The 26,528-nt window shown below is 51.8% G+C and overlaps 1 protein-coding gene across 3 annotated transcripts in view; it reads left to right on the top strand.

Annotated features, from left to right (window-relative positions):
* Nckap5l (NCK associated protein 5 like) overlaps positions 1-25,873 on the top strand; it is a 38,062-nt gene extending 12,189 nt beyond the window's left edge. For all 3 annotated transcript variants that reach the window (XM_004863012.4, XM_021243043.2, XM_087200087.1), the window contains 12 exons: positions 11,472-11,532; positions 13,974-14,108; positions 14,916-14,984; positions 15,069-15,107; positions 15,315-15,437; positions 18,279-18,392; positions 19,358-21,975; positions 23,362-23,524; positions 23,751-23,832; positions 24,134-24,442; positions 24,528-24,670; positions 24,987-25,873. In XM_004863012.4, coding sequence (XP_004863069.2) covers positions 13,986-14,108; positions 14,916-14,984; positions 15,069-15,107; positions 15,315-15,437; positions 18,279-18,392; positions 19,358-21,975; positions 23,362-23,524; positions 23,751-23,832; positions 24,134-24,442; positions 24,528-24,670; positions 24,987-25,199 — 3,996 coding nt within the window. In that variant the 5' untranslated portion in view covers positions 11,472-11,532; positions 13,974-13,985 and the 3' untranslated portion in view covers positions 25,200-25,873. The remainder of the gene's footprint in view (positions 1-11,471; positions 11,533-13,973; positions 14,109-14,915; positions 14,985-15,068; positions 15,108-15,314; positions 15,438-18,278; positions 18,393-19,357; positions 21,976-23,361; positions 23,525-23,750; positions 23,833-24,133; positions 24,443-24,527; positions 24,671-24,986) is intronic.
* The last annotated feature ends 655 nt before the right edge of the window (positions 25,874-26,528 follow it).

The following is a 26,528-nucleotide window of genomic DNA, read 5'->3' as shown; positions in this document are numbered from 1 at the left end:
AGGGGTAATTCTTCCTTGCAGAAAACTTCCAATTAATAAATGTAGAAGGAACAAGGGAAACTGAAGATTATCATTGCCATAGTAATCCTGCAAGTGACATCTACTGAATCTTAAAATCAGTAGGTGAAAACTTAAGGGGAAATAAGACAGTTGCAAAACCTCAAAAGTATTGCCTTCCAAAATATATATTAATGACAACAGAAAAAATAGTAACTGCACAGTAGAGAACTCACAAGTAAACACCACATAGCCACATGATCAAGGTTAAAACATGACTGTAACAAGACATCTGGACCTGTGTACCCCCATATAGTGCACTGAGAAAGGCACCCTGGTGGTATTCATCCCAAACCATGATCTCAGGCTGATCAAAGAGAACTTCAAACCCAGGTTGGGGAACTTTTTCCAAAATGCTGATCAGTCCCTTCAAAAGTGCCCAGGTCATAGAAGAGGAAGAAAGATTCAAGAGACAGTCACGAATTGTAGAAGACTAAGCATACCTGGTAATAAGTGCAATGTGGGATCCTGAATTGGATCTGAGAACAGAACATCATTAGGACAACTGGTAAGATCTGAATAAATTCCATGGTTTCATCTTCTAAATGTGGAAGTGAGAACATGCTACTGTGTCTATTAAAGTATGTAAATAGACATAAAGTAATACATGTGCACACAGAAGAGGAAGTGGAAGAGTGTTGAGGAGAGCCTAGGAAACCAGGAAAAAGCTGTCTAGGAGGAAGGGATCACCCTCAAGAAGTGAACCTACAACCCACAGAATGGGGGACAATATTTGCAAATCATACATGTATCCAGAATATGTGAAGAATTCTTATAACTGGGTAATAAAGAAAACACCCCAATTAAAAATTGTCAAAAAAACTCAAGACAGTTCTCCAAGGGAGATAGACAGATAGCCAGTAAGCACACAAAGGGTGTTCAGTATCATGTCACCAGGGAAATACAAATTTAAACCACAGTGAAATACCATGTTACACTTAGAAAGTTGCCTCGAATCAGAAAACTGGATAAAAAGTGGCAAGAATGTAAAGTTAGAATTCTCATATACTGCTAGTGAGATTATGAGGCTGCAGCCTGGCAGTTCCTCTCTCTTAAATCTGGTTGTATGCAAAGTAAAAATGAGGCACAAAAGACCACCTATGCTGAGCACAGTGATGTTTGTCCTAATTGCTACTCTGGAAGTTGAGGCAGGAGGATCTCAAGTTCAAGCTTAGCCTGGACTACATAGCAAGACCTTGTCTCAGAAAAACAACAAAACAAACAAAAATTAAAGCTATACCTCAGCAGTAGAATGCTCCTGGTTTGGTTTTGTTTTGTTTTTTGGTACCAGGGATCAAACTCGGGACCTTGTGCTTGCAAGGCAGGCAGAGGAACCACTGAGCTAAATCCCCAGCCCCAGAATGCTCCTGGTTCGATCCCCAGTAACCCCTGCCCCCAAGAGACCACCTATTATATCATTCCCTTCATATAAAATATGAACTAGAGAAAGAAATTTATATAGAGAGAAAATAGTGGCTGCCTAGGGCTAGGCAGAGGGGGTGTTGCTAAAGGGAGGGGCAATAAAGGTAAATAAAAATGTTCTAAAATTGACTGATGCTGATTGCACATATCTCTGAATATACTAAAAACCACTGAACTGGACACTAAGTAGGTGAACTCTATGCCATGTGGGTTGTGATTCAAAACTTGAAAAAAGCATGGGGGAAGTGATTACCAGAGGCACTTACACATGGGAAGGCAGTGAAGACTGAAAAGCACTGTTTAGATCTAGGCTTGTGGTTAACGCTAAGTTGGATGGGGCTGAGGAAGGAATGAGAAGGTAGCTTTTTTTTTCTTTCTGAGAAGTTTGGCTTTGAAGGACTGTCTGGAGAAATGTCAAGAGAAGATCATTTTGTTTGTTTGTTTGTTTGTTTTTGAGACAGGGTCTTGCTATGTAGTTCAGGTGGGCCTTGACCTCACTATGCAGTCCAGGCTGGCCTCAAACTTGCTGCAATCCTCCTGCCTCAGCCTCCCAAATGCTGGGATTACACTTGTATGCTAACACACCTGGTGAGAAGATTGTTTTTGTTTTTGTTTTTTTCTGGTACTGGGGATCAAACTCAGGACCTTGAGCTTGCCAGGCAGACACCGGCACCACTGAGCTAAATCTCCTGAGAGAAGATTGTTGTTTTTGTTTTGCTACGGGGAAAGAACTCAGGACCTTGGGAAAGAACTCAGGACCTTGCGCTTGCGCTTGCGGTGCCACTGAGCTAAATCCCTGGTCCAGAAGATTGTTTTTTTAAAATGAAAGATAGGCATGGGCATGGTGGTGCACACCAGTAATCTCAGCACTCTGTGCATTCCAGGTTAGCCTGGGCTACAAAGCAAGAGACCCTGTTCAAAAAAAAAAAAATTTTTTTTTTAAAAATGAAAGATGCCCAAGAAAAACGAGAGAGAAAGAAAGAAAGAGAAAAAGAAAGAAAGAAAGAATAGCTAGATGCCTGAGAAATTTTAAAGATGAATGAGAGGGGGCTGGAGGCATAGCTCACTAACACCATGCCTTCCTGGCAAGCGCAAGGTCCTGAGGTCAATCCCCGGTACTGGGAAAAAAAAAAAGATGAATGAAAGGGCTAGAGTCTAGCCCAGTGGCAAAGCACATGCTTAGTGTGTTTGATCCCCAGAACACACACACGAAAAAAAGCCCAGTGTGATAGCCCACACCCACTCAGGAAGCTGAAGCAAAAGGATGGCAAGTTTGAGGCCAGTTTGGACAACTTAGTGAGACTTCCTCTCATAGAGTGGAAAGGGCTGGGCCGAGCTCCTCAGGAGTGCTAGGCCTCGGGCTCAGTTCCCAGCACTGGAGGGGTGGGAATGGGAAAGGCCCTTTAGAAGGTCAGTAGCAAAGACAGAAATGGGTTCTGGCTGGGGCAGGGAGACTGACCTGGGCTGAGGAGAGGCCGCCAAGGAGATGAGCTGGGAGGATTCGGAGGTGGCTGGGAAGTGGTGGCAGGAGATCTTAGGGGATTTCCCTCTGCTGGCTTTAACCTTTGGAGAGAACGGGAGGCTAGGAAATACCATAGGCCAGAAGTTTAAGGAGAGCAGAGAGGGAACAATTCATCAGTCCTGGCCGTGAGAGCAACCCCAACAGTGAGCCTCAGGGCGAAGCCTGGCAGGGCTGTCATGTGGCTGGGATGGCTTTCCTTTGGTAGGGGCGGAGCGAGTAGGGACTAGTGTAACAGAAGCCTGGGGACGTGGGCCCTTCCCATTCCCGTTTCCTGTGGAAAGGAGCATTGACCTAGAATGCTCCAATCGAGGGATCGCATCCAGTGCAGTGGCCACTAGCTACACGTGGCCATCTAAAATTACATGCCAAGCTCAGTTCTTGGGTCGGACGAGCCATATTTCAAGTACCCAGTAGCCACATGGGACTAGTAGCTGCTACAGCAGACAGCACAAGCAAAAACTCATCACAGAAGCTCTGTGGCAGCACAGCCCTAGAAAGGTGATGCTCTGACTTCTTGATCTGAGGAGCCCTCTGTACTCAAACATCAAGACCCTGAAGAGCTTTTGTTTACGATATGTGTGTTCATGGTGGGGGTGCTGGGGATTGAACCCAGGGCCTCATGCATGCTAGGCAAGCACTCTGCTGCTGAGCCAATCCCCAACCTTCTCTGTTTTTATTTTGAGACAGGCTCTCTTTGAGTTGCCCAGACTAGCCTCGAACTTGCAATCTTCCTGCCTTGGTCTCCTGAGCAGCTGGAATTACAGACACATAACACCATTCCTGGCTCTCCGTGTTCTACCTATTTGTATTTACTGTAGTATAAATAGGAACTGAGGGTTTTAAATGTTTATTTCATTCGTTTTGAAAAACAATAAATCCATTACATGTTAACTTATTTTATGGAAAATAATTATGTAGGGCCGGGGATTTATCTCAGCGGTTTCGCCTCGTGCTGCACAAGCACAAGGACCTGAGTTTGATCCCCAGTACCAAAAAGAAAGAAAAGAAAATAATTATGTATTTTCTAAGACAAAAAAGTCGCTGTTCTTTTAAGACAGGGTCTTACTGTGTAGCCCAGGCTGATCTTGAACTCACTATGGACTCCAGGTTGGCCTCAAACTCATGTCAATCCTCCTGCCTCAGCCTTCTGAGCACTGGGATTACAGGTGTGCGTCACCACACCTAGCATTGTTCTGCTTTTTTTTTTTTTAAGCAAAACATTTATTGATACATTTTAGATGTACATTATGATCACATTCATCATAGAGAAGTTGTACTTGTACATGATATATCTTCTTTTTTCCCATTCCTCCCTCCCTTCAACTCCTCTTCCCCTCATTATTTATAAAAGCTTTATTTCCATTTTTTCTTTCTATCTTTTTTTCTTGTCCCTTCTTTCCTTTCCCCCTCCCCCTCCCTTGTTCTCCTTCTCATTTGAACATTTCTTGAACATTTCCCAATATCTATTGTGAATTTTGGTACTTTTTTCCACTTTTGGTTTCTCACACCAGTGAAACAATGCAGTATTAACACATAATGTATCCGATTTATTTCACTTAAAAGTATGGTCTCAAGGTGCATCCATTTAGCTATAAATGTCTCAAGGTTATCCTTTATGGGGCAGAGTAGTACAGTACTTGATTAGTAGTACAGTACTTGATTGTATAAAAAAATCCCCATATCTTTATCCATTCATCAGTTGATGGACATTCTGGCTGTTTTCAAGATTTAGCTATTATAAATTGTATCACTGTAAACATGGGTGTGCATATATCACTGTGATATGATGCCTTTAATTCTTTCAGGAAGATACTAAGGAGGGGAATAGCTAGGTCAAATGGAACCTCTAGTTTTAGCTTTTTGAGAAATCTCCACACCGATTTCCACATTGGTTGCACCAGTCTACACTCCCATCAGCAGTGTAGAGGGTTCCTTTTCCCCTACAGCCCCTCCAGCATTTGTTACTGATTGAATTCTTGATAACAGCCATTCTTTCTAGAGTGAGATGGAATCTTTTGTTTTAATTTGCATCTCTCGAATGACCAATGATGTTGAACATTCTTTCATGTATTTATATGCCATTTCTACTTCATCTGAGAAGTGTCTGTTCATTTCAGATGCCCATTTTTGGATTGGGTCTTTAAATTTGGGGGGTCTGATATTTTATTTTTTTATATATTCTTTTTTTTTGGTACTGGGGATCGAACTCAGGACCTTGCACTTTCGAGGCAGGTGGCAGAACCACTTAGCTAAATCCCCGACCCTATATATTCTAGATATTAGTTCTTTGTCTGAGGAACAGCTGGAAAAATCTTTTTCCCATACTGTGGATTGTCTCTTCACTCTGTTGGTGGTTTCTTTTGCTGTGCAAAGCTTTTTAATAAGATGAGGTCCCAGTTGTTGATTCTTCATTGTATTTGCTGTGCAATCAGTTCATAAAGTCTTTGCCTACATCAGTGTCTTTAAAAGTCCTATCTATTCTATCTTCCAGCATATTTAGTGTTTCTGTTTTAATATTTAGATCTTTTGGGCCGGGGATTTAGCTCAGTGGTTCCGCTGCCTGCCTTGAAAGCGCAAGGACAGGAATTCGATCCCCAGTACCAAAAATATATATATATTTAGATCTTTTTCCATTTTGATTTGAGTTTAGTGCATGGTGAAAGATATGGGTCTAGTTTTAATCTTCAGCAAGTGGAAATCCAGTTTTCCCAGCAACATTTATTAAAGAGGCTTTCTTCCAGTGAAGGTGTTTGGCTCCTTTGTCAAAGATTAGGTGGCTAAGTGTACTTAGAGTTGTTTCTGCATCTTCTAATCTGTTCTGTTGATCCTGGGGTCTCTTTTTTTGCCAGTACCATGCTGTTTTTACCACAGTAGCTTTGTAATATAATTTTAAGTCAGGGATTGTGATACCCACTGCCTTGCCTTTGTTGCCCAGCATTGCTTTTGCTATTCTAGGTCTCTTCTGGTTCCAAATGAATTTTAGGAATGTTTTCTCTAAATCTGTGAAATATACTATTGGTATTTTGATTGGGATTACATTAAATCTGTTAACAGTTTTGGAAAGTATGGCCATTTTCATTATATAGGTTGTTCCTACCCAAGAACAAGGAATATCGTTCCATTTTCTGATATCCTCTTTGATCTCCTTTTTCAGACTACTCTAGTTTTCCATATAAAGATCTTTTACTTCCTTCATTAGATTGATTCCTAGGTATTTCATTGTTCTTCATTTTTGTAAATGTCTTGTGTCTGCCTTAGTAGAAGACAGTGGGGTTCTCATATTTGCTCCTTGATTTAGTCTGTTATGATCTCACACAATATAGTCTCATATGCTCATGAGAGAATGAGAGTAATAAAGGCAGACAGTGTTTTGACCTTACGGACTCCTTAAGGTCACTCTTTGAGAACCACCATTCTAGAACAGTCTCTACTTGCTGCAAAGCACTTGTTCCAGAGAGACTGAGTGATTTGCCTGAAGTCACATAGCAAGTAAGTACATTGCAGCGTTAGGCTACACTCCAAGATGGGACTGTGGCTTCTGGCCTGAGGCTGGGACTGTGGCTTCTGGCCTGAAGCTTGTCCCATTCCCTTGGCTGGTCTAGGATGGACTGGCCTTTTGGGAGTGAGGCCTAGGCTGCTAGTTGCAGAGCCCCTGGTGTGTGGTCCTATAAATAAACCCATTGTGTCTGAATCCCTGGCCCCTACCCACAGTAACTGCTATTTTTGTTGTCGCTTGTGCTGCAGACAGGGAAGAGGAGGCCTGGAGGGAGCAGGGGTGAGGAAGGTTGAAATCTGGGAGCCTTTGGGTTGATCACTGCACTGCCCTTCCTCCTGCCCCGCCTGGAAGGGCAGGGCCTGATTCTGTTCCAGTTCATTCTGAAGCCTCTACCCCATGGTGTGGAGGTTCTGGGAGTGCCTGCGAAGGGCTTGTTGCAGGGGATACAGTGGCACCTTCTCCCAGGACGGATGCCTCAGGATGGCTGCTACATCTCCTTGGGTGCCAGTTGTCAGGAGGAGAGAAGGGAATTCCTGTGTACCCCCTTTCCCTATTGGGAAGGAGACCAGTTGGAATTCCTAGGGCTGAAAGACGCTTTAACCAGGGATTAAGTGACCACTCTGATCGGAGTGCCCTGAGAGCCAGTCCTCAGTCCTCACCTCACCCCCCACCCCACGGCAGCACAGAGTTGTCCTGGCTGGGAAGGGGCTGTGCGATGTGGGCAAGAGGTTGCTGTTTACAAGTGGACTCTTGGGTGTGACTGGCTGGGACCATGAAAGGGATTCCAGGAGACAGCTGGGAGGAGCGCAGAGGGGACCAGTTGATGTTAGGGTGACTCTGTTACTCCGGTGCACTTCCCCATGTCCACCTCTTGCAGCTGCCCATCCCTCCCTCTGGCCCCTGCCACTCTCCCTGGAGAATTCTGGAGGGGACAGCTGGGGAGTGAGGGGTTCCTCAGACCAGAAGGCCTTGATGGGGGGCTGGGGCACCAGGGCTTAAGACCAGGCTCTTTGCCACCTCTGTGGCCGCTGCTCCCAGGCTGGACTCTGAGTTCAAGGAGGGGCTTTGTCTGTGCCCTGGGTGGAGGGGGTTGGCAACTGCAGGATCTGTCCTTTCTTCCACTGACTTAAAGGCCAGAATGGCCAGATCTCTTTTGAGGCCCTAAATGTTCCTGTCTCTTCCTGGCTTTAAAGGGGGAGGCAGGGCTGGGGCTGGGGGTGTAGCTCAGGGGCAAATCCCCAATACACCAAAAAGGGGGCAAGGAATGAAGCAGGGCCCTATGTGACTAAGCCAGAGATAGCAGTCACCCAGATCCACTTGGCAATGTCCCCAGGTTAACACCCAGAGACTCCTGAGCAGCAGTTTTCCTTTCCCTGTCCCTAGCTGCCCAACACCCAACACCTCTCCCACCCCACCCCGCCCTCTAAAGAGAGCAGCCCAAGAGCACTCTATCTTCCTCCCTCCCCTTGCCTCTCTACCCTCAGCTCTGAAGTCTCCCTCTGAATCAGGCCTCTGTGTGTAGGGAGGGGCCTCCTACTTGAAGTTTTGGCAGGAAAAGCTCCCAGCTCAAGTTTGACTTCCCAACCCTTGCAGCCTGGACTCATCATGTGTTCCAGACCCACATCCTGGGTGCATCGTGGGACTACATGGAGGAAGGTTTGAAAGCAGGGCCATCCTGACAGACTTGTCAGGGTCTCCCAGACTCCGCTCCGGGTAGGGGTGAGCGCAGAGCTGTGCATGCTAGGTCATGGATCCTGAGGGAGGAGGGGGTGATTTGTTCCCAGGGGAACACTGACATGGACAACCACAGGAAAACTGACTTAGGCTGGCCCTTTCTCCCAAGATATAGACAAAAGACCCAGATTTCCAAGGGCCAAGTTCCTGGTTAGGCTCTGGTTTAGAGCTAGAGGTCATTTCGTGTCTCTGCATCCTGGTATTCCCTGGAAGAGGGTAAAAACACAAGTTTCTTTGAAAAACTTACTTTCTTTCTTTCTTTCGTTTTCTTCCTTCCTTCCTTCCTTTCTTCCCTCTGTCCCTCCTTCCTTCCATCTTTCCTTCCTCCCTTTCTGTCTCTTGGAGTCTCTAATTTGCCCTGGCTGGTCACAAACTCACCATCCTCCTGCCTCAGCCTCCTGCTTAGCTAGGATTACAGGTTTATGCAGCTGTCCATGGGTTTTATTAGAAATCTGAAACTCAGACTCTGAATCCCGCTCATAGAAGTGCACTCCTCCCAGTACAAGGTTTAAATTTGAGTCTGTCTTTGGTGACTCCTCACTGGTCTAGGCTGCAGCCTCCTGCCTCTGCTTATGGGAGCCCTGCAGACATGGAGAAGGCCCTCCGTCCTGAGTAGGCCCAGAGTATGGCACAAAGGCAAAAAGGGTTCTTCCACAGGGGGCTGAGTCACAGCCTTCCTTCATCCAGCATTTCCGGAGCCTCTGCTCGGCTCCAGCTGCGGCTTACAGAGCTGTGCCTGACATTGATGTCACCCTCAGGAGGGTCTCCCACAGATCACAGCAGGACCTGGCTGCCCTGCTCTGCAGTCTGTAGGGGTTCAGATTTGGAGGGTGGCAGTGGTTGGCTTGTGTCTCCGACCTCCTTAGGATGTAAAACAGCATGCACATGCACAAAGTCCATAGCCAGTCCTCATAGTATGGCCTCGCTCCTGACCTGGGGTGTTTTTTAAATTGTTTTAGAGAAGATACTGTACTAAACCACCTTCATCCTTTGCTTACATTTTGTCTTTGCATGAAGAACACAAAACCCTAGCTTTCGCTTTATCCTTCTCTGGATCCTAGACACTGCCCTATTTATCCTGTTCCCTTCCTTAGCCTTCCTTAGCCTTCCCAGCTTTCTCACCCTTCACAGTGCACACATGCACACACCAGGCCCTGGAGAAATAATGGTGCAAGGCTGGGGGGAAAGCTACTGATCACTGGGGCCAGGCCTCTCCTGGGACCATGGGAGTTCCAGCTGGAGCAGGAGGGAGCTGTGTAGGGACCAGAGTTGAGGCGTTAGGGTGAAACTAGTCAGATGGTGGAGGTAACCTAAGGCCTTTTATTAACTTAACTCCTGTTTGTGTCTGGAAAGGAGAATATTTCTTCAATTTCTTTTCCTTTTATTCCAGGCCTATACATTTCTAAATATATCAAACATGATAGCGTCATGAACAAACTAAGTTATACTCAATACATTTGTAATGCTGTTAAAACAACAAAGGATTGCTGGGCATAGAAGCATGGTGGCGTGGTCACGCATACTGTAATCCCAGCACTTGGGAGGCTGAAGCAGGAGGATCGCCACTTTAGGGGCCAACCTGGACTACATAGCAAGACCCTGTCTCCAAAAAAAAAAAAAAAATCAAAGATTTTAAGATGGGTGTAGTGGGCCAGGAATTTAGCTCAGTGGTGCCGCTGCCTGCCTCACAAGCACAAGGTCCCAAGTTCAATCCCTGGTACCAAAAAAAAAAAAAAAAAAGGATGGGTGTAATGACACACACCTGAAATCCTAGCTCTCAGGAGGGTGAGTCAGGAAGATTGCCAGGAGTTCAGGGCCAGCCTGAACTACATAGCAAGACCTAGCTCAAAAAAAAAAAGAAAAACAAAAGAACAAAGGATTTTAGATTGTTGTGGAGTGTTAAAAATAAGTATCACACAGTTTTTTCTTTTCTGTGTTTTCAGAAGCCCCTTTCCCACTGTGGTACACACACACACACACACACACACACTCAGAAGAAAAAGTTTTCTCCTCTTTGCCTGTGACTCTGGCCTCAAAGCCTCCAGCCGATTCCTTTCTCAGGTAAAGACAGCACAGGCACTAGGGGAGGTACAGGAGGCCTCCGGGGGCAAGGCCAGGCCAGCAGCACCTGAGGGATGACTCTGAGTCTACTCTCTCATTTCGTCCTCCACTTACCCTTTGGACCAAGTATTCTTACCCTATTTTACAAGCAGAAAAAAGAGAGATTCTCAGGCTGGGGATTTAGCTCAGTGGGTCCACCGCCTGCCTCGAAAGCGCAAGGACCCGAGTTCAATCCTTGATAACAAAAAAAAAAAGAGAGAGAGAGAGATGTTCTCTAGAGTCAGGATTTTAAGTCAGATTCATTAACTCCAAAGCTCTAGGAATCTGTACACCAGGTTCTGTCTACTGGGGCCCTGGGTCTGTGTGATGCTTACGTGTTAGTTGTTCCATGGAGCTGATGGTGCACCTTGATTATTTGGGGGCACTTTTGTTGCTGTTGTTCTTGTTGTTTTGCTTGTTGTTTGTCTTCATAGGTTATTTATTGTTTTGTTGTGTTGTGTTTTGTTATGATGCTGGAGATCAAACCCAGGACTTTGCACATGCTAGGCAAGCACTGTACCACTGAGCTACACCCCATTTCAACTAGGATGTCTGTCCAGTGTCCAGTGTGCACCAGCTGTATGATTTGGGCAATAGCCTTTGCCTCCAGAGCCTGCTTCCTCTTTAGGCCAGTGCCCTCCTCCCAAGTCATTAGGAGAATCAGGTCCAGTGATGCAGAAGAAAGTTCCAGCCCTATGCAGCACACAGGATACACTAAGTGTATGCCAGCGTGACTTCCTGTTCCCCAGTTTCCTCATCTGAAACATAGGACTGGATTATAGCATTTCCCTCCCTCTGTGGTCATGAGGGTTCAAGAAGGCAGCATGTGTTTGGAAGGCGGTGAAGCACCAAGTGTGACCGTTAGACTCACCTGTATAATGGCTCTTTCCTCTGCCCTGAGTGCTCTTCCTACCTGGATCTCACCTAGACTTCTCTTTGCTCTCTGCCTGGTCGCCATCTCTCAGTGCCTTGTCATGCCCAGTGTTGTTTATCATCTGCCCTCAGCCAGGAAAGTGGCAGCTTCATAAAGGCAGGGCTTTGGGGCTTGTCCTTCCCCATGCCCAGCGCCTGGCACACAGCAGAAGCAGAACAGATGCTTGAGGAGTACATGGCTGACATCATCTCCCTGTTTCTCCACAGGCAAGGTGACCATTCCGGCTGCTAGAGTGAGCATCCCAGTCTGAGTAGGGGACTGAGACAGGTGAGGGGCTCTACGGTTTGTGCATGCTGATGACAGAGAGAGGGGGTGCGTGGGAGAGGCATCCTTGGGCCCTACTGTGGAGAACAGGAGCATGGTTCAGGTACCAGAGATGAGCTGCCAGGTCCCCCCTGTGTGGTCCTAAAGCTCTAAGCCACTTTGTTGAGGCTTCAGGGGGGCAAGGAAGAGGCAGTGGAGTAGTCAGGGGTGCGTGGGTTGTCCAGCCTTTTACAATAAGGGTTTCCCTTTTGCTGGAAACCTCTGCAGTATTTGTACAGAAGGAAGTGACCACTTTGCTCTAGCAGAGAAGTGGGAACTCAAATAGAAGATAAAGACATATCAGTTGCAGAAAGTAACAATGGCACGCATCTGGTGGGGCAGAAGGATGGCAAGCGCAATGCAGTGAGGACCCCACTGTGTCTATGTGATCAGTGACAGACTAGTCACTTTCTCATTGGTCTGGCTCCTACATGCCAGGAATACACCAAGAGTGTGGGTCTGCACAGGGAAATGAGTACAATGTCCCTGTCCTTGGGGGTGGGCAGCCTGATGGAGGAGACCATTACAGAACTGCAGGAGAGCTGGAGTGTGGGCCCTGAGGAGTGAACAGGAAGGGAGGGTGGTGCCAGTGGCCCCTGAAGAGAGGCCAGTGTGAACAAGAAGGCTGGCACGCAGGGACCTCGATGGTGGTGTGCCCCCCGTCCCGCACCCGTCCGGGTGTCTAGGACAGCTGAAGCTAGAAGAGGGGAGTGTTGGAAGCACACAGGACACAGCCCACTGTCCAGTGTGGGAGGAGGAGATAAGAGCCAGGGAGAGGGGCAAGTGAAATGAGAGCCAGCACTGGGGTGGGCCCTGTGCCTTTGCAGCGTCACAGTGACACTCTGCAGCCTACTTCTCAGGGTGTTGCCCACAGGTGTTCACGTGTGACTCACAGTGACCTGTCAGGAAAGAAGGTCCATTTTCAGAATTGGGAAGCCAGCAGTCAGTTAGTTGACCAAGTGAGTGAACAAGCTAAGCAAGCTTTCACGTGTTTCCCAGCTCCCCCTGCAGAGCCAGTGAGAGCCTTTTGGCTCTGAAGCTAGGATTTGTCTGCGGGCCATTGCCTTACGCATGCCTGCCCCAGGCAAGGGACCACTGACCTTCAGGACAAAATCCTAGTCATCTTGCTACCTTAGATCGCTATTATTGTTACTAGTAGGAATCACGGTCATGTGTTTTTGAATAGGGTGTTTTGTTTTGCTTTGCAGTGCTGGGGATTGAACCCAGGGCCTTTGTGCTGAGCTACATCTGCAGACTTTTCTCTTTTTTTGATTCAGTGTCTCACTAAGTTACTAAGTTGCCCAGGCTGAGCTTGAATTTGCAGTCTTCCTTCCCCAGCCTCCCAGAATGCTGGGATTACAGGAGGGTTTGTTTTTTTGGTTTTTGTTTTCAAATCCCTTTTACAGATCTAATTTTTGTTTGCCAGCACTGAATGAGACTAGGAGATACTGGCGTTATTTCGTAAATGGGGACAGTGCAAACATGTACTAAAAAAAGTTTTAAATTAAAAAAAAAAAAAATAGTTTTTCATGTATTTCTAGTCTGGTCACCTCAAGAACACAGATACATATGTTCTTGCGTACATAATAATACAAGTATAGGGCCAGGTATTTAACTCAGTGGTTCCACCACCTGCCTCACAAGCGCAAAGTCCCAAGTTTGGTCCCTGGTACCCCCCCCCAAAAATTAATAATAATAATAATAATACAGGTGTAGATATGTCTTGCAAGTTGCACTTAGCAACCAAACATACTTCTCTCTAAACAAGGTATATCATGATGTTTTTTAAAAACTGAGTAATCATTTGTACCATACCATTTTTACTGCCTTTAACACTCTCCATTTTATGACTATGTACACTTTTCCTAAAGATTATTTTCCCTAGACACCCAGTGGAGCGGATTCAGACAGAATAGGATATTATGACTACCTTCTGTTTGCATGTAGTCTTTTCTTACCTGTAAAGATGAAAAGGCATGTCCTAGTCAGAGAAAATATAAATGTTTTCTATATAAAACCCTATACAAAAATGTAATTGTAAAATAAAAATGTTGCACTTTGAAAAAAAAGTTGGGGAGTTAGATCCCTGGTACCAAACAAAAAAAAAGTTGGGGCCACTGCAGCACAGGGAGGGTGATTTGCTGGCCAATTTCAGGCTGACCCCTGCAGAGTTCAGGGTCTAGCTGCCCTGTGACAGGGCGTGTGCAAATGTGGGGGTTTATAAATGAACAGGCTCTGTTCCCACCATGGGAAGAGTGAGCCAGAGACTGAGTCCAGCCCTGAGTGTTACAGTGTCCGTGGCCCATGATCACACCAGTCTAAACTCTGAGCACACTGAAGAGCCTCGTCTCTGTCCTCTCTCCTCCTCTGCCCTGGCGTAGCCTGTTGGGACTTCTCTCTTTCAGTCCCAGGACCTGATGGCAGAGGCCATGGACCAGACACCTGGGGGTCCTGGATACCCAGTGCCGGGAGAAGGTGCTGATGGCAGCATGGAGCCTGGGAGCTGCCAGGAGCTTCTGCATCGACTGCGGGAGCTGGAGGTGTGTGTGGCAGGACGCAGGGCTTTGGGTGGGGGTGGGCCATCCTCCCAGCCCCTCGGCTAGGAGGAGACTGAGCATTCCTTTAGCACAGCTCTTCCAGGAAGCCTTCTGCTTGCTCTTAGCCCTCTAGACTGAGGACAAGAAGCATGCACAGGGTATGCTGTCCTAACCCTAAATAGCTCTCTTCTCCCCTTCATGCTCTTACTGACTCTAGGGAAGAGGTGGTAACAGAGGCCACAGGAGGAAGGGGTTAGATGACCTAGGGCCCAGGCATTGAAGGACAAGGCAGGGATTGTCAAACAAAAGCCCTTTGCCACATTCTTAAGACCCTGTCCTCAGCCAGGTGTGGTGGCACCTACCTGTAATCTCAGCACTTGGGAGGCTGAGGCAGGATGATTGCCATGAGTTTGAAGCCAGCCTGGACTACACAGTGAGACCCTGTCTCAAAAAACTAAAAAAAAAAAAAAAAAAAAACCCAAAAAACACTTAAAGAAAAAAAGACTGTCTTCTCTCCAGCTTCCTGTGCCCAAGGAAAAAAATAAAGGTGCTTTTTGGTGCCTCCCATTGGTGTCCTCCCGGCCACTGTGTCTCTCCAGCCCCCAGCCTCACTGCCTGAGGTTGAGGTTTATAGGAAACCTGTTCATCTCAGCTCTGCACTCGGACTGCCCTTGGTCCCTGTCTGCAGATGGCCTCTGACGGGCTGTAGTGAATAGACTCCTTGCCTCCTCTTCCCCAGAAGGAATTTGCCCTGGAGGAAGAATGGTCCCAAAGCCTTCCTCTTACCCTCATCCTCCTTCACCCCCGCAGGCAGAGAACTCGGCACTTGCCCAGGCCAATGAGAACCAGAGGGAGACTTACGAGCGCTGTCTGGACGAGGTCTGTGGGGTCTGTAGCAGGACTGCACAAGGGAGGGGAGGGGGACATTGCTTGTCAGCTTAGCCTTTGACTTTCTGTCCCCAGGTTGCCAACCACGTGGTGCAGGCACTGCTGAACCAGAAGGTGAGTGGCCACAGGAGACGCTGTCACCCTAAACCCAGCCACCCTGGGGAGAGGCCCTGGGTACAGTCAGGAAGGCCCTTCCTGAGGACCCCACCGAGGAAGTAAACCGTGCAGCAAACAGAAAACGTGCCATCCCTGTGCTCATTTCCCTCTCCCTCTCCCTGCCCTCCTCCCCTTCTCTTCCTCACCTCCCGGGGGACGGCACAGGACCTGCGGGAAGAGTGCATCAAGCTGAAAAAGAGAGTGTTTGACCTGGAACGGCAGAACCAGATGCTGAGTGCCCTGTTCCAGCAGAAACTCCAGCTCACGGCGGCGGGCTCCCTGCCCCAGGTAGGCACACACTCTTCTTCCTCCCTCAGTGCGCTTCCTGGCCCCCGGGTCATCACACTCTGCCTGCCTCAGGAAGGAGGCCGTCAGCTGCACCCCCTCCGTGCTGCGGGGCTGTGGCCATGCCGGGAAGGCCTGCCCAGCCTCATAGGGTTGCACTTTACTTGGGTTGAAGAAGACGTGAGTCCTCACAAATGTGGCTGTTCCGTCACCTCCCAGGTGGCCACCCAGCTGGATAGCATCCTTTGTTGTTGACAGAGCTTTCAAGTGCTCCTGCCCTGTGTGGGGCAATGGATGGAGGCTGCAAATGCAATTATTTCAGGCTCCCAAGAGCCTCTTTGGCCACTGCCATGGCCTCTTCCTGGCCAGGGCCAGGGGTGGGGCCTTGCACACAGCAGCCCAGGGCTTGGTGTCACAGAAAGATCAAGAAAGATGCTTCATCCCCATAACTCTGTGGGCACAGAGACCCACACACACCCACCAAGGGCACACATGCGTGTTCACAGATGCATGTCTCTGCTGCTAGCCCTGACACACACCTTCCCCAGGAGCAGCAGGAGGCTCCTGGGACTGAGGTAAGATGTCACTTGAGGATACTCTGTCAGGACTCCCAAAGACGGGGTGAGGCACAGGGGTGGGAGGATCAGAAGCAGTTCTGGGTGGCCAAAGGGAACAGCAAGCTGGGGTCAGCAGGCCCCTCCTCCCATTTTGACAAGAAGAAAAGCGCTTTCTGTGGGAGGAGAGGTGTTGGCTCTCTGTCTGAATTTGTGTCTGTTGGATGCAAACCAGGCAGCTCTTGGCCCACAAGCCCTGAGCAGAGAATCCCTCTGCTCACTGGGAGGCATGACCCTTGCAGAGGAGCCCCTCTTACCCAGACAGTGCAAACTGGGTCCCAGTTGGTAGTGTACATAGCAGACACCTCTCTTCTTGCTGGAGGGTCACATGGGATCCTCTGAGGCCTAGGCACACCATTCCAGCTCACCATTTCTCAGTGACTACTGGTGACAGAGGAGAGAGCAGCCTTAAGTCATTTATTTTTTTACCTAAATGAATTTTGGGATGCCTTGGTATTTGGGACCACAGATTTACCTTCCCCAGGAGTAACATGATGTAATGGAAAGAGCATGAGTCTTGGCCTCAGATAAACTAGGGTTAGAGTGCTGGCTTAGCCACTTCTTAGCTAAGTGCAGCCTTGGGTGAATTGCCTAACTTTACAAACTATAGGGTTGTGGTTTTCTTATAAATGGAGAAAAAATACTTATATTGCAGATTGTTGTAAGGATTAAATCAGATAATATATAGGTTCAGCCGTCATAGTCAATAAATGGCAGCGATTTATCATTATTAATGTGGTTCCCAATCTGTGCCATGCTGGGATGAAAGCTCCTTGAGTAAATGCTAATTCTTATTGTAAGCAGTGCCTTTGCCAACATGTGTGGAATTGGACTGAATTGCAGGGCCCTTGGGGCTGTGGTTTGTGCAGGTTGACCTAATGCTGGGAGGCTGGGACTGCTGAGAGCCACGTCTACCGACAGCCATGCCACAGAGCCACATGCGACAGTGCTGTCTGTCCAGGCGCTGGGGAAACAAGCCCTCGGGTTCCTGTAAGGAGATGACAGTGATTCCCTTTGGAAAGAACTGCATAGGCAAGGCTCCATGGGCAGGGAAGCCTAAGGAGCACCAAGCTGTTTGGCTTGGCTTGGTGGGATCAAGAGATCCATGATCACTGTCCAGTGAGTGACAAAAGCTGAAGACGGCACCAAGAGGAAGAATTGGTACTGGCAAGAGAGAACCTGAAGGCCAGGCTTTAGGTTTCACAGAGAAATCCAGAGTTATTTATGGGGGCGATGGCAGGGTTGGAAGCTTTTGAGCACAGAGGTGCTTTAGAAAAAAGGAAAGGGGGCTAGGGCTGTAGCTCAGTGGTAGAGTGCCTACTGTGTGTGAGGCACTGGGTTCAAACTCCAGTACAACAGAAAGCAAAAGAAAAAGATGCTTTAGGCTGCCTCGTGTGTGGAAGGTGGAAAGGCCCCCAAAGCAGGTCAAGGCGATCGACGAGAATGCCAAGCAGCGTCTAGGACATTTCTTTCTTTCTTTCTTTCTTTCTTTTTTTTGGTACCGGGGATGGAACTCGGGTCCTTGCGCTTGCACAGCAGGCAGCGAAACCACTGAGCCAAATCCCCGGCCCAAGCAGCATCTAGACCAGAAGCAGGCATGCTCATGTAGAAGGAGCTGGCTACAGATGGCCAGAGGTGAGGCCAAGAGACACTGCAGAGACAGGTTTATAGTTGTGGTGAGTGAGGGCAAGGGAACGAGTAAAGTGATAATACTGGGAGAAGGAAATCACTTTCTCAACAACCAGAAATTGCCTGTGATTAAACCCTACTTTTACACTCCTCAGAGTAGACCTTTCACATGAGACCGGTTTGGGGAGGCCAAAATGATGGCTGTCCGCCATCTCTTCCCTAAGACCCTCTGGACATCAGTCTCAGGCTTCCTTGGATCACAGGCGGTCAGGACAGAAAGGGACCTTCATGGTGGTCCCCTTTGTAGTAGGACAGGAGGCCTTTCAGTAAACAAAGTGGTGCTGGAGCCAAGGAGGTGCCCCACATTACAGCTGCACTGCCCACGGCCCCAGGGTCCTCCCTTCCTCAGTCCGGTCCCTCCTCAACACTCTGGGCTTGTGCTGTGGTCTCCTGAGGCTCTTCTTTCTCACCAGCATGTGGAGTAGTTGCAAGAGCCAAACCATGGGGCAGAAGACATTCCTGGAGGGCACACCTGGGCGGGATGGCCTGGCTTCACGAGGGGCCAGACAGCAACCCCACTAACTCTCCTTTTCCTCTGCAGCTCCCGCTCACTCCACTCCAGCCGCCCTCAGAGCCACCGGCCTCCCCCTCCCTGGGTACCGCTGAGGGACCGTCCACCTCACTGCCTCTGGGGCACTGTGCTGGGCAGAGAGAGGTAGGAGGGCTGGGCACAGTGCTCTGCGGCCTTGCTGGCCAGGGGCCAGTCAGCTGGTGCTCCAGTGCTGGTTCCTGTTGAGCCTCACGGGAACTGCTGCTTCCCACATAGAGACTCCTGTCCAGCCCTCAGCTGTCAGCCTCATACCGGGAAAAACAGATCCCCACCCCTGGCTGCTGGCCTTGGAGCAAATGCATTAGTAATGCAGTGAGAGCCACAGTTAACACTTGCCGAACTCTTACTTCATGCCAGGCATTGTGCGGGGCACTCTGGGGCTCTTTCATCTTATTTTATGAGGTTCAGTTTCATTACTGTCTCATTTTACAGATGGCATCGTGAGACTTAGAGGTCAAATCACTTACCAAAAGTCAGGTAGCTCGGTGGAACTGGGACCTGAACATACACAGTCTGACCCAGAGTGGATGTGGTTAAGCACTGTCCCATCCTCGAGAAGGGGCTCAGTAGTGGCAGGGAAGGGACTGCAGAGTCATCTCCAGTCCCCTCCTCCCGCTGGGGACCAGGTCAGCAGGGAAGGCCCGGGTTTGTCTTCCGTGCCTGACTTGGGTCTTGGCCACGTCATGTACCTTCTTGGCACACTGTTCTTTCCAGGGCCTGAAAAGTGAACAGGCCTCCCCTCTGGGGCAAGCAGAGAGGTCGGAGTTGTAGCTGGTCAGCCGTGCCAATCCAGACAGCTGTGGAGATAACCAAGAAGGAGACATAGGGTGCCCACCCTGTCCCAAGTGTACCAGAGACAAGAGCTGGGCACACTAGGGCTCAGCAACCCTTGAGGAAGCTGAGCCCTCATAGCCTAAGAGCTGTGAATTCCTTTTGGAGACACAGACGCACACAGCCAGGTCAGCCCTGGTCCTAGCTGGTGCTCAGTTGTGCCCAACCCAGGACCTGCACCTGGAGTCGGATGCCAGCTGCACACGGTCTCCTCCTCATCTCTCTTCTCCCCCACCCAGGTGTGTTGGGAGCAGCAGCTGCGGCCAGGAGGCCCAGGCCCCCCAGCTGCCCCACCCCCAGCACTGGACGCCCTGTCCCCCTTCCTTCGGAAGAAAGCCCAGATTCTGGAGGTGCTTCGAGCCCTGGAAGAGACGGACCCCTTGCTCCTGTGCTCACCTGCCACCCCCTGGCGGCCTCCAGGCCAGGGTCCTGGCTCCCCTGAACCCATCAATGGCGAGCTATGTGGCCCTCCCAAGCCTGAACCCTCACCGTGGGCCCCCTACCTGCTAGTTGGCCCTGGTAGTCTGGGAGGCCTGGTGCACTGGGAGCACGTTTTGGGGGGTCCAGGGGAGGAAGGGAGTGCTAGGCGCCCTTATAGGGCCCCACTGCAGGCCCAGGGCACCAACCCCAACCCACATTGTGCACCAGGCAGCAGCTCCTCCTCCTCTTCTGATGAGGCAGGTGACCCCAATGAAGCACCCAGCCCCGACACCCTGCTGGGTGCCCTGGCCCGAAAGCAGTTGAACCTGGGCCAGCTCCTTGAGGACACAGAGACTTATCTACAGGCCTTCCTGGCCGGGGCTGCAGGCCCACTCAATGGGGACCACCCAGGGCCCAGGCAGCCGTCCTCCCCAGACCAGGGGCCCCTGCAGCTGTCCAAGTGTAAAGGCCTCCCAAAGTCAGCTTGGGGTGGGGGTACCCCAGAGGCCCACAGACTGGGCTTTGGTGCTACCTCAGAGGGCCAGGGGCCCCTCCCCTTCCTCAGCATGTTTGTGGGTACAGAGGATGCCCCGTTGGGCTCGCAGCCTGGCCACCCCCACTCCTCATCTCAGGTGAAAAGCAAGCTCCAAATGGGGCCCCCTTCTCCTGGGGAAGCCCAGGGACCCCTGCTGCCCTCCCCTGCCAAAAGTCTCAAGTTCCTCAAGCTGCCTCCAGCCTCAGAAAAAGTCCCCAGTCCAGGTGGCCCCCAGCTCAGCCCCCAACTCCCCCGAAACTCAAGAATCCCCTGTCGCAACAGTGGCTCCGATGGCAGCCCCTCCCCACTGCTGGCCCGCAGAGGTCTGGGTGGAGGAGAGCTGTCCCCAGAGGGGGCACAGGGTCTGCCCACCAGCCCTTCACCCTGCTCCACTGTCCTGGACTCTGTACAGCTCAGACCTCCCCAGTCAGCCTTTTCCACAACACCGTCCCCAGGGCCAGTGGTGTCTCCCTGCTATGAGAACATCCTGGACCTCTCCCGGAGCACCTTTAAAGGGTCCTCCCCAGAGCCACCCCCCTCCCCACTGCAGGTGCCCACTTACCCACAGCTGTCTCTGGAGGTCCCACAGGCCCCTGAGGTCCTCAGAAGCCCTAGAGTTCCCCCCACCCCTTGCCTCTCAGAATCCTGCCCCTATGGGGCCCCCCAGGAGAAAGGTTCTGATAAGGCAGGCTCAGAGTCTCCCCACCCTGGCCGCAGGACCCCAGGCAGCTCATCCAGGAAGCCTGGCCAGGGATCAGGGCGGCGACCTGGGGATCCTGGCTTCACAGCCCTGCGGGACAGACTGGCAGCCCTGGGGAAGCTAAAAACAGGCCCTGAGGGGCCCTTGGGTCCAGAGAAAAGTGGGGTGCCAGCCAGGCCTGGCACGGAGAAGGCCCGGGGGCCAGGGAGGTCAGGAGAGAGCACTGGAGACACGGTTCCCCCCACCACTCAACCCCTTGAGCAGCCAGAGGCTAAGGGGCCTCTTCAGGGGGTAGTGGCCTTAGGCACAAGCAGCCTGAAGCAGCAGGAACCTGGACTTGGGGATCCTGGGGCCCGAGTCTACTCCTCCCACTCCATGGGTGCCCGTGTGGATCTAGAGCCTGTCTCACCTAGGAGCTGCCTCACCAAAGTGGAGCTGGCCAAGAGTCGGCTGGCAGGAGCCCTGTGTCCCCAGGTGCCCCGCACCCCTGCAAAAGTGCCCACCTCAGCCCCTAGCCTTGGCAAACCCAGCAAAAGTCCTCACAGCAGCCCTACAAAGCTGCCTTCCAAGTCACCCACCAAGGTGGTACCCCGACCTGGCCCTCCCCCAGTCCCCAAGGAGCCCCCCAAGCCTGACAAGGGGAAGGGCTCGTCTTGGGCAGACTGTAGCAGTGTCACAGGCCAGCCCACATCCCCGATACCAGGCCCTCCCAACCCAAGCCAGGTCCCTGAGGGCTTGGCCCCACACTCGGCCATCGAGGAGAAGGTGATGAAGGGCATTGAGGAGAATGTGCTGCGGCTCCAGGGGCAGGAACGGGCGCTGGGCTCCGAAGCCAAGCACCGCAGCACCAGCAGCATTGCTAGCTGGTTTGGCCTTAAGAAGAGTAAGCTGCCAGCCCTGAACCGCCGCACAGAGGCCACGAAAAGCAAGGATGGGCCCAGTGGGGGCTCACCCCTCCGGAAGGAGGGCAAGGTGGAAGCCCGAAAGCTGGAGCCTGAGAGCCTCAACATCTCCAAGCTGATGGCTAAGGCAGAAGACCTACGCCGGGCGCTGGAAGAGGAGAAGGCCTACCTGAGCAGAGGAACCCGCCCACGGCCTGGGGGCTCAGCTACAGGGCCCAGCCAGGGTCTGGGACAGGTGCAGGGCCAGCTGGTTGGCATGTACCAAGGTGCGGACACCTTCATGCAACAGCTGCTCAACAGGTGAGGGCTCAGAACCAGTCAGCAGGTGCCCAGTAGACTGGGCACAGAGCTGCTTCTGCACTGGGACTTCCTTTCTGGAAGCTTGGGCTTCCCAGAGGTCAGAGCGGATAGAAGGTCTCCAAAACATCTACAGGTTATCGACTTTGCCTGTAGGAAAGATCAGAGCTTGAATCAGCTTTACTCCCTCTGTCACTGGCTGGCTGTCATTAGCCTTGCCCAGCCCAGCTGCCTTTTGAGAAGAGTTAATAGTCCCTGTTTCACGGGATTGTCTTGTGTCAGCTGAGGTGGCCTAAGGTAACTCAATATGGTAGTTAAGTGAATGCTAGATCTTAACTATGGGCTGGTGAGGGTCTTCTCCGGGAAGGGACAAGGAGTACCCTTTTCCCATCTTTCAGCACCTGCCGTAAGGGGAGCCATGTTTTGGAGGAAGAACCCACTTATCTTGGGGTTGCTCTTTCCAGCCCCATGAGGCAGAAAATCCAAAGGAATTGGGCCCTGGGTTGGGCACGAGGTTTGGACAGCAAGTGCGATCAGAGGGGAGGCAGGGTGTGTTGGGAACAGGCGAGGCTGTGACCTGGTCTGCTGGTGAACCAGAGCCCGCTGACCCTGGGTCTTTGGAGGAGGTCTCTCACCTTCTCCCCTGCCGTTGCCAGTGTCAGGAAGTGGTGGTGGGAGTGGCTGTCACCGCCATGTCCCACTCCCCCAGGTGCCTGGCAGTGAGTGCACCATTGAAGGGTGCAAGGCTGGTGCATTCGCCCGTTTCTCATTTCTGTACTAAAATACCCAAGGTAGGCTACTTTATTTTATTAATTTTTTTTGGTACTGGGATTGAACTCCAGACCTTGCACTTTCGAAGCAGGTGCCTGAACCACTGAGCTAAATCCCCAGCCCCAGGCTACTTTGTAAAGGAATGAGGTTTATCTTGGCACATGGCTCTAGAAGTGCAACCTCTAGGGGCCACATCTGGTGATGGCCTCCCTTCCTGCTGCAGTCAGTCCTGAGGTGGCACAGGGTGTTATATACTAAGAAACAAGGAGTCTGCGTGTACAGGTGGCGCTGCTGGTATTTCTCCCTTTTGTTTTGTTTTGTGAGGCAGGAGCTTGCTATGTAGCGAGCAATCCTCCTGCTTTAGCCTCCCGAGTGCTGGGGTTATAGGTGTGCACTACCTCTTCTTGATAAAGAATTCAGTCTTGGGGGCTCTACCCTAATGACCATATCCAATCTTAGTCACCCCCAGGGGTTCATTCTAAGCACCATAGTCAGGTTTACTGCACAGTGATGATGGAATTGAACCACCCGAAGCCTTGAGCAATACTCGGACCCTAGCAGCTGACATATTTCCTGAGCACCGACCTCCCTCACCTCCATCTGCACTATCGTCCCCAGGGTGGATGGTAAGGAGCTGCCACCAAAGAGCTGGCGGGAGGCCAAGCCTGAGTATGGGGATTTCCAGCCAGTGTCCTCGGACCCCAAGAGCCCCTGGCCAGCCTGTGGCCCCCGAAATGGCCTGGTGGGCCCACCTCAGGGCTGCAGAAAATCACCTGGAAAGGTAAGTTCTTGGGACAGGAGCCCAGTAGAAGGGTTTGGCTCTCTGGAGGGCTCCCCTTCCCCAGGATCCAGAAGCCACAGGATGCTGTGTGGGACCGGGGAGGGGAGAGCAGCTTCCTGAGGGCCCAGTGCTTCTGTTCATGATCCCATACTCAACTCCCCAGGGCACAGTGGTGGGGGCTTTGGAGGGATGGAAATGGACATCCAGGTCTTCTGTACCCACACAGCCCAGCAGCGAACCGGGGAGGCAGGAAGAGATGCCCTTGGAGGACAGCCTGGCCGAGCCAGTGCCCACCTCACACTTCACAGGTCTGCAGGGTCGGCCTGAAGACGAGAACTGCCCCTCATCCCTCCCTCGTTACTCTTGCCTGTCACCACGGCAGGTGCCAGGCTCTGAGTGCCATCTTGGTGTCCAGCTCTGGGCACTGATGCTGCACAAGAAGAACCCCCTCCCTCCCCTCAAGGATACCTGGCTCCCAGGCCAGGATGAGGGGAGTAGCTGGGCAGGTTGTGTGGGATGTGGTTGTGGGACCAAGAGAGACTCTTAGGCTTGGGGGCCCTGGACTGTGCTGTGCCTTCACCTCATACCCACCATGTGTCCTCTCCCTAGCCTGTGGCTCCTTGACTCGAACCCTGGACAGTGGCATTGGAACCTTCCCACCCCCAGACCACGGCAGCAGTGGAACCCCCAGCAAGAATCTTCCCAAGGCCAAGCCACCACGGCTGGAGCCTCCACCAGGGTTGCCCCCAGCCCGGCCCCCAGCCCTTACCAAAGTTCCCCGTCGCGCCCATACCCTGGAGAGGGAGGTACCAGGCATAGAGGAGCTGCTGGTGAGCGGGCGGCATCCCAGCATGCCAGCCTTCCCCGCACTGCTCACCTCTACTCCCAGCCACCGAGGCCATCCACCCTGTCCTGATGGTGAGTGTCCTGTCCTTGGGGAGGGGTCCCCAGGAGTGGGCTCCAGGCTGGGCCGCTCCACCCACTGCCCTTTGTTCCTGGGCAGATCCCTGTGAAGATCCAGGCCCTTCCCCTCCCGTCCAGCTGGCCAAGAACTGGACGTTCCCCAACACCAGGGCGGCCAGCAGCTCCTCTGACCCTTTCCTGTGCCCACCCCAACAACTGGAGGAGCTGCCCAGGACCCCCATGGTGAGCCTTGAAGAAAGGGGAAAAAGGGAAAAGAACCAGGGAGCAGGAGGGCTGGACGTGGGTTTCTTGGGTGAGGTGTAGCCTGTGTCGTGCTTAGCCCTGGAGGCCCAGCCCTGGGATCCCCCTCTGGGCAGCCCGCCGGCCCCTCTTGAGGAGAGGACTTCTGTCACCCCCTGGCACCATGGTAGCCCTGGATGTAGTCACACATGCAGCACCCTCCCTCTGGAGTTTGCCCCACCTCCGTGGACCCCAGCGGCACCCTCAGCCTGGGCCGAGAGGTGGGAGCAGTGGCCTCCCAGCAGTCCCTTCTTTCCAGGCCCTGCCTGTGGACCAGAAGCGGAGCCTGGAGCCCAGCCGCCCACCCGCTGCACCCCAAGGCCCAGGATTTGGGGGCAGTCGCACCCCCAGCACGTCGGACGTGGGCGAGGAGGGCAGAACGGCCAGTGGGGGTGCTCCAGGGCTGGAGGCCTCCGAGTCCCTCAGCGACTCACTCTATGATTCGCTCTCCTCCTGTGGGAGTCAGGGCTGAGGGGCAGCACGCACCACGACCCCCTCGGAGGCTGGGGGCACAGACTGGCCTGTTCTCTTCGTGTCCCGCCCCTCCGTGCCAGCGGGGCCTTCGTTGGAGGGACCAGGGAAGCAGCTGGATACAAAGATGACGGGAGTCCCTGGCACACCCCACTGCCCGCCGCTGCTGTGGATGGGATGACTGCACTCAGCTCAGGGAGGGATCCCATCCTTGGTCCTTCGCTCACCCGGAGTAAGGCTCTTCCTCTAAGGGACTTGGGGGTCAGGGCCATGTGTCCCAGCCCCCCCAGCTCCCGCATCAGGCTGAGCCATCTTGTGGTGCTGGGCTTCCTGCCCACCAGCTGTGCCATCTCTGCCCAACTTGGCTGCTCCCCTGTCCCAGAGCCCCCATGGGGCCATTCTGGAGGCCCCATGTTGGCAGACTTTGAGGGTGAGGGGGCAAGTTGCCTTCTCTCTCTGCCCTGGTCCTCCCTGCTGTCTGAATGGTGCTGCCCTCCCCTGCCCCATGTCTTTGGGGTGTGTTGTCTGTCTTTTTTTGGTTTTTAGTATTTTTGTTTTGTTTTTTTATATAAAAGCGCCTGGCCCAGTCCCTACCCCCCAACCTGAACTGCGGTTAATTTATCTGGCTGCTCTGCTTCTGCCGTAACCCTAATAAAACATGGGGGCCCCTCCCTACTCTGCCTTGGCTTGTTGTGTGTAAGGACATGGGTAGACAGGTGAGTGGGTACTTCGTGGATGCCAGGTTGAGGGGCCCCTGCCCTTGTGAGGCAGCCCCCCACACACACACCAGGGGAGCTGGCTAGAGCCACCCTCAGGCATAACTGAAGGCTAGGGAAATGAGGCCTGCTTAGGCCTGAAACTGTACTGTCCCTGGGGGTAGGAAGATTTCCCCCGGGCTACCCTGGGTGGGCAGAAGGCTGGGCAGTCCCTTGGGGTGGGAGGAGGAGCGAATGACTGAGGGCATCATTCAGGCTCCTAGGTATGGGAAGGGGTACACAAGCCAGTTCAGAGCTTCTGGGCCTAGAGGCCAGGTAGAGATAACTGTGGTCACTTGTGGTCACACAACTTGCTGCCACCTTCTAATCTCTCAGATTGAGGGAAGAGGATCAGAGGAAAGCCCAGTTTGTACCTTAGATTCCAACAAGAGCACAGCTCTAAAAACTGTCAGTTTAGGAAGGGGGCAGCAGAAATGAGGCCCTGGGGAAGGGTCCGGGCTTCCAAGAGCTATTTCAGATTCCCTGTGGACTTCCCATTGGGCATGAAGCTAGGCAAGGACCCACAAGTGAGCCAGGGCAACCAGGTCATTGACATTGGCCAGCCAATGAGGAAA

The sequence above is a fragment of the Heterocephalus glaber genome, unplaced genomic scaffold (assembly GCF_053883595.1).
Source record: "Heterocephalus glaber isolate CG9 unplaced genomic scaffold, H.glaber_assembly_v1.0 deba00001733, whole genome shotgun sequence".
Lineage (NCBI taxonomy): Eukaryota > Metazoa > Chordata > Mammalia > Rodentia > Bathyergidae > Heterocephalus > Heterocephalus glaber.
The sequence above is the reverse complement of the archived record's forward strand: the minus strand, read 5'-3'. Positions and strand labels throughout refer to the sequence as shown.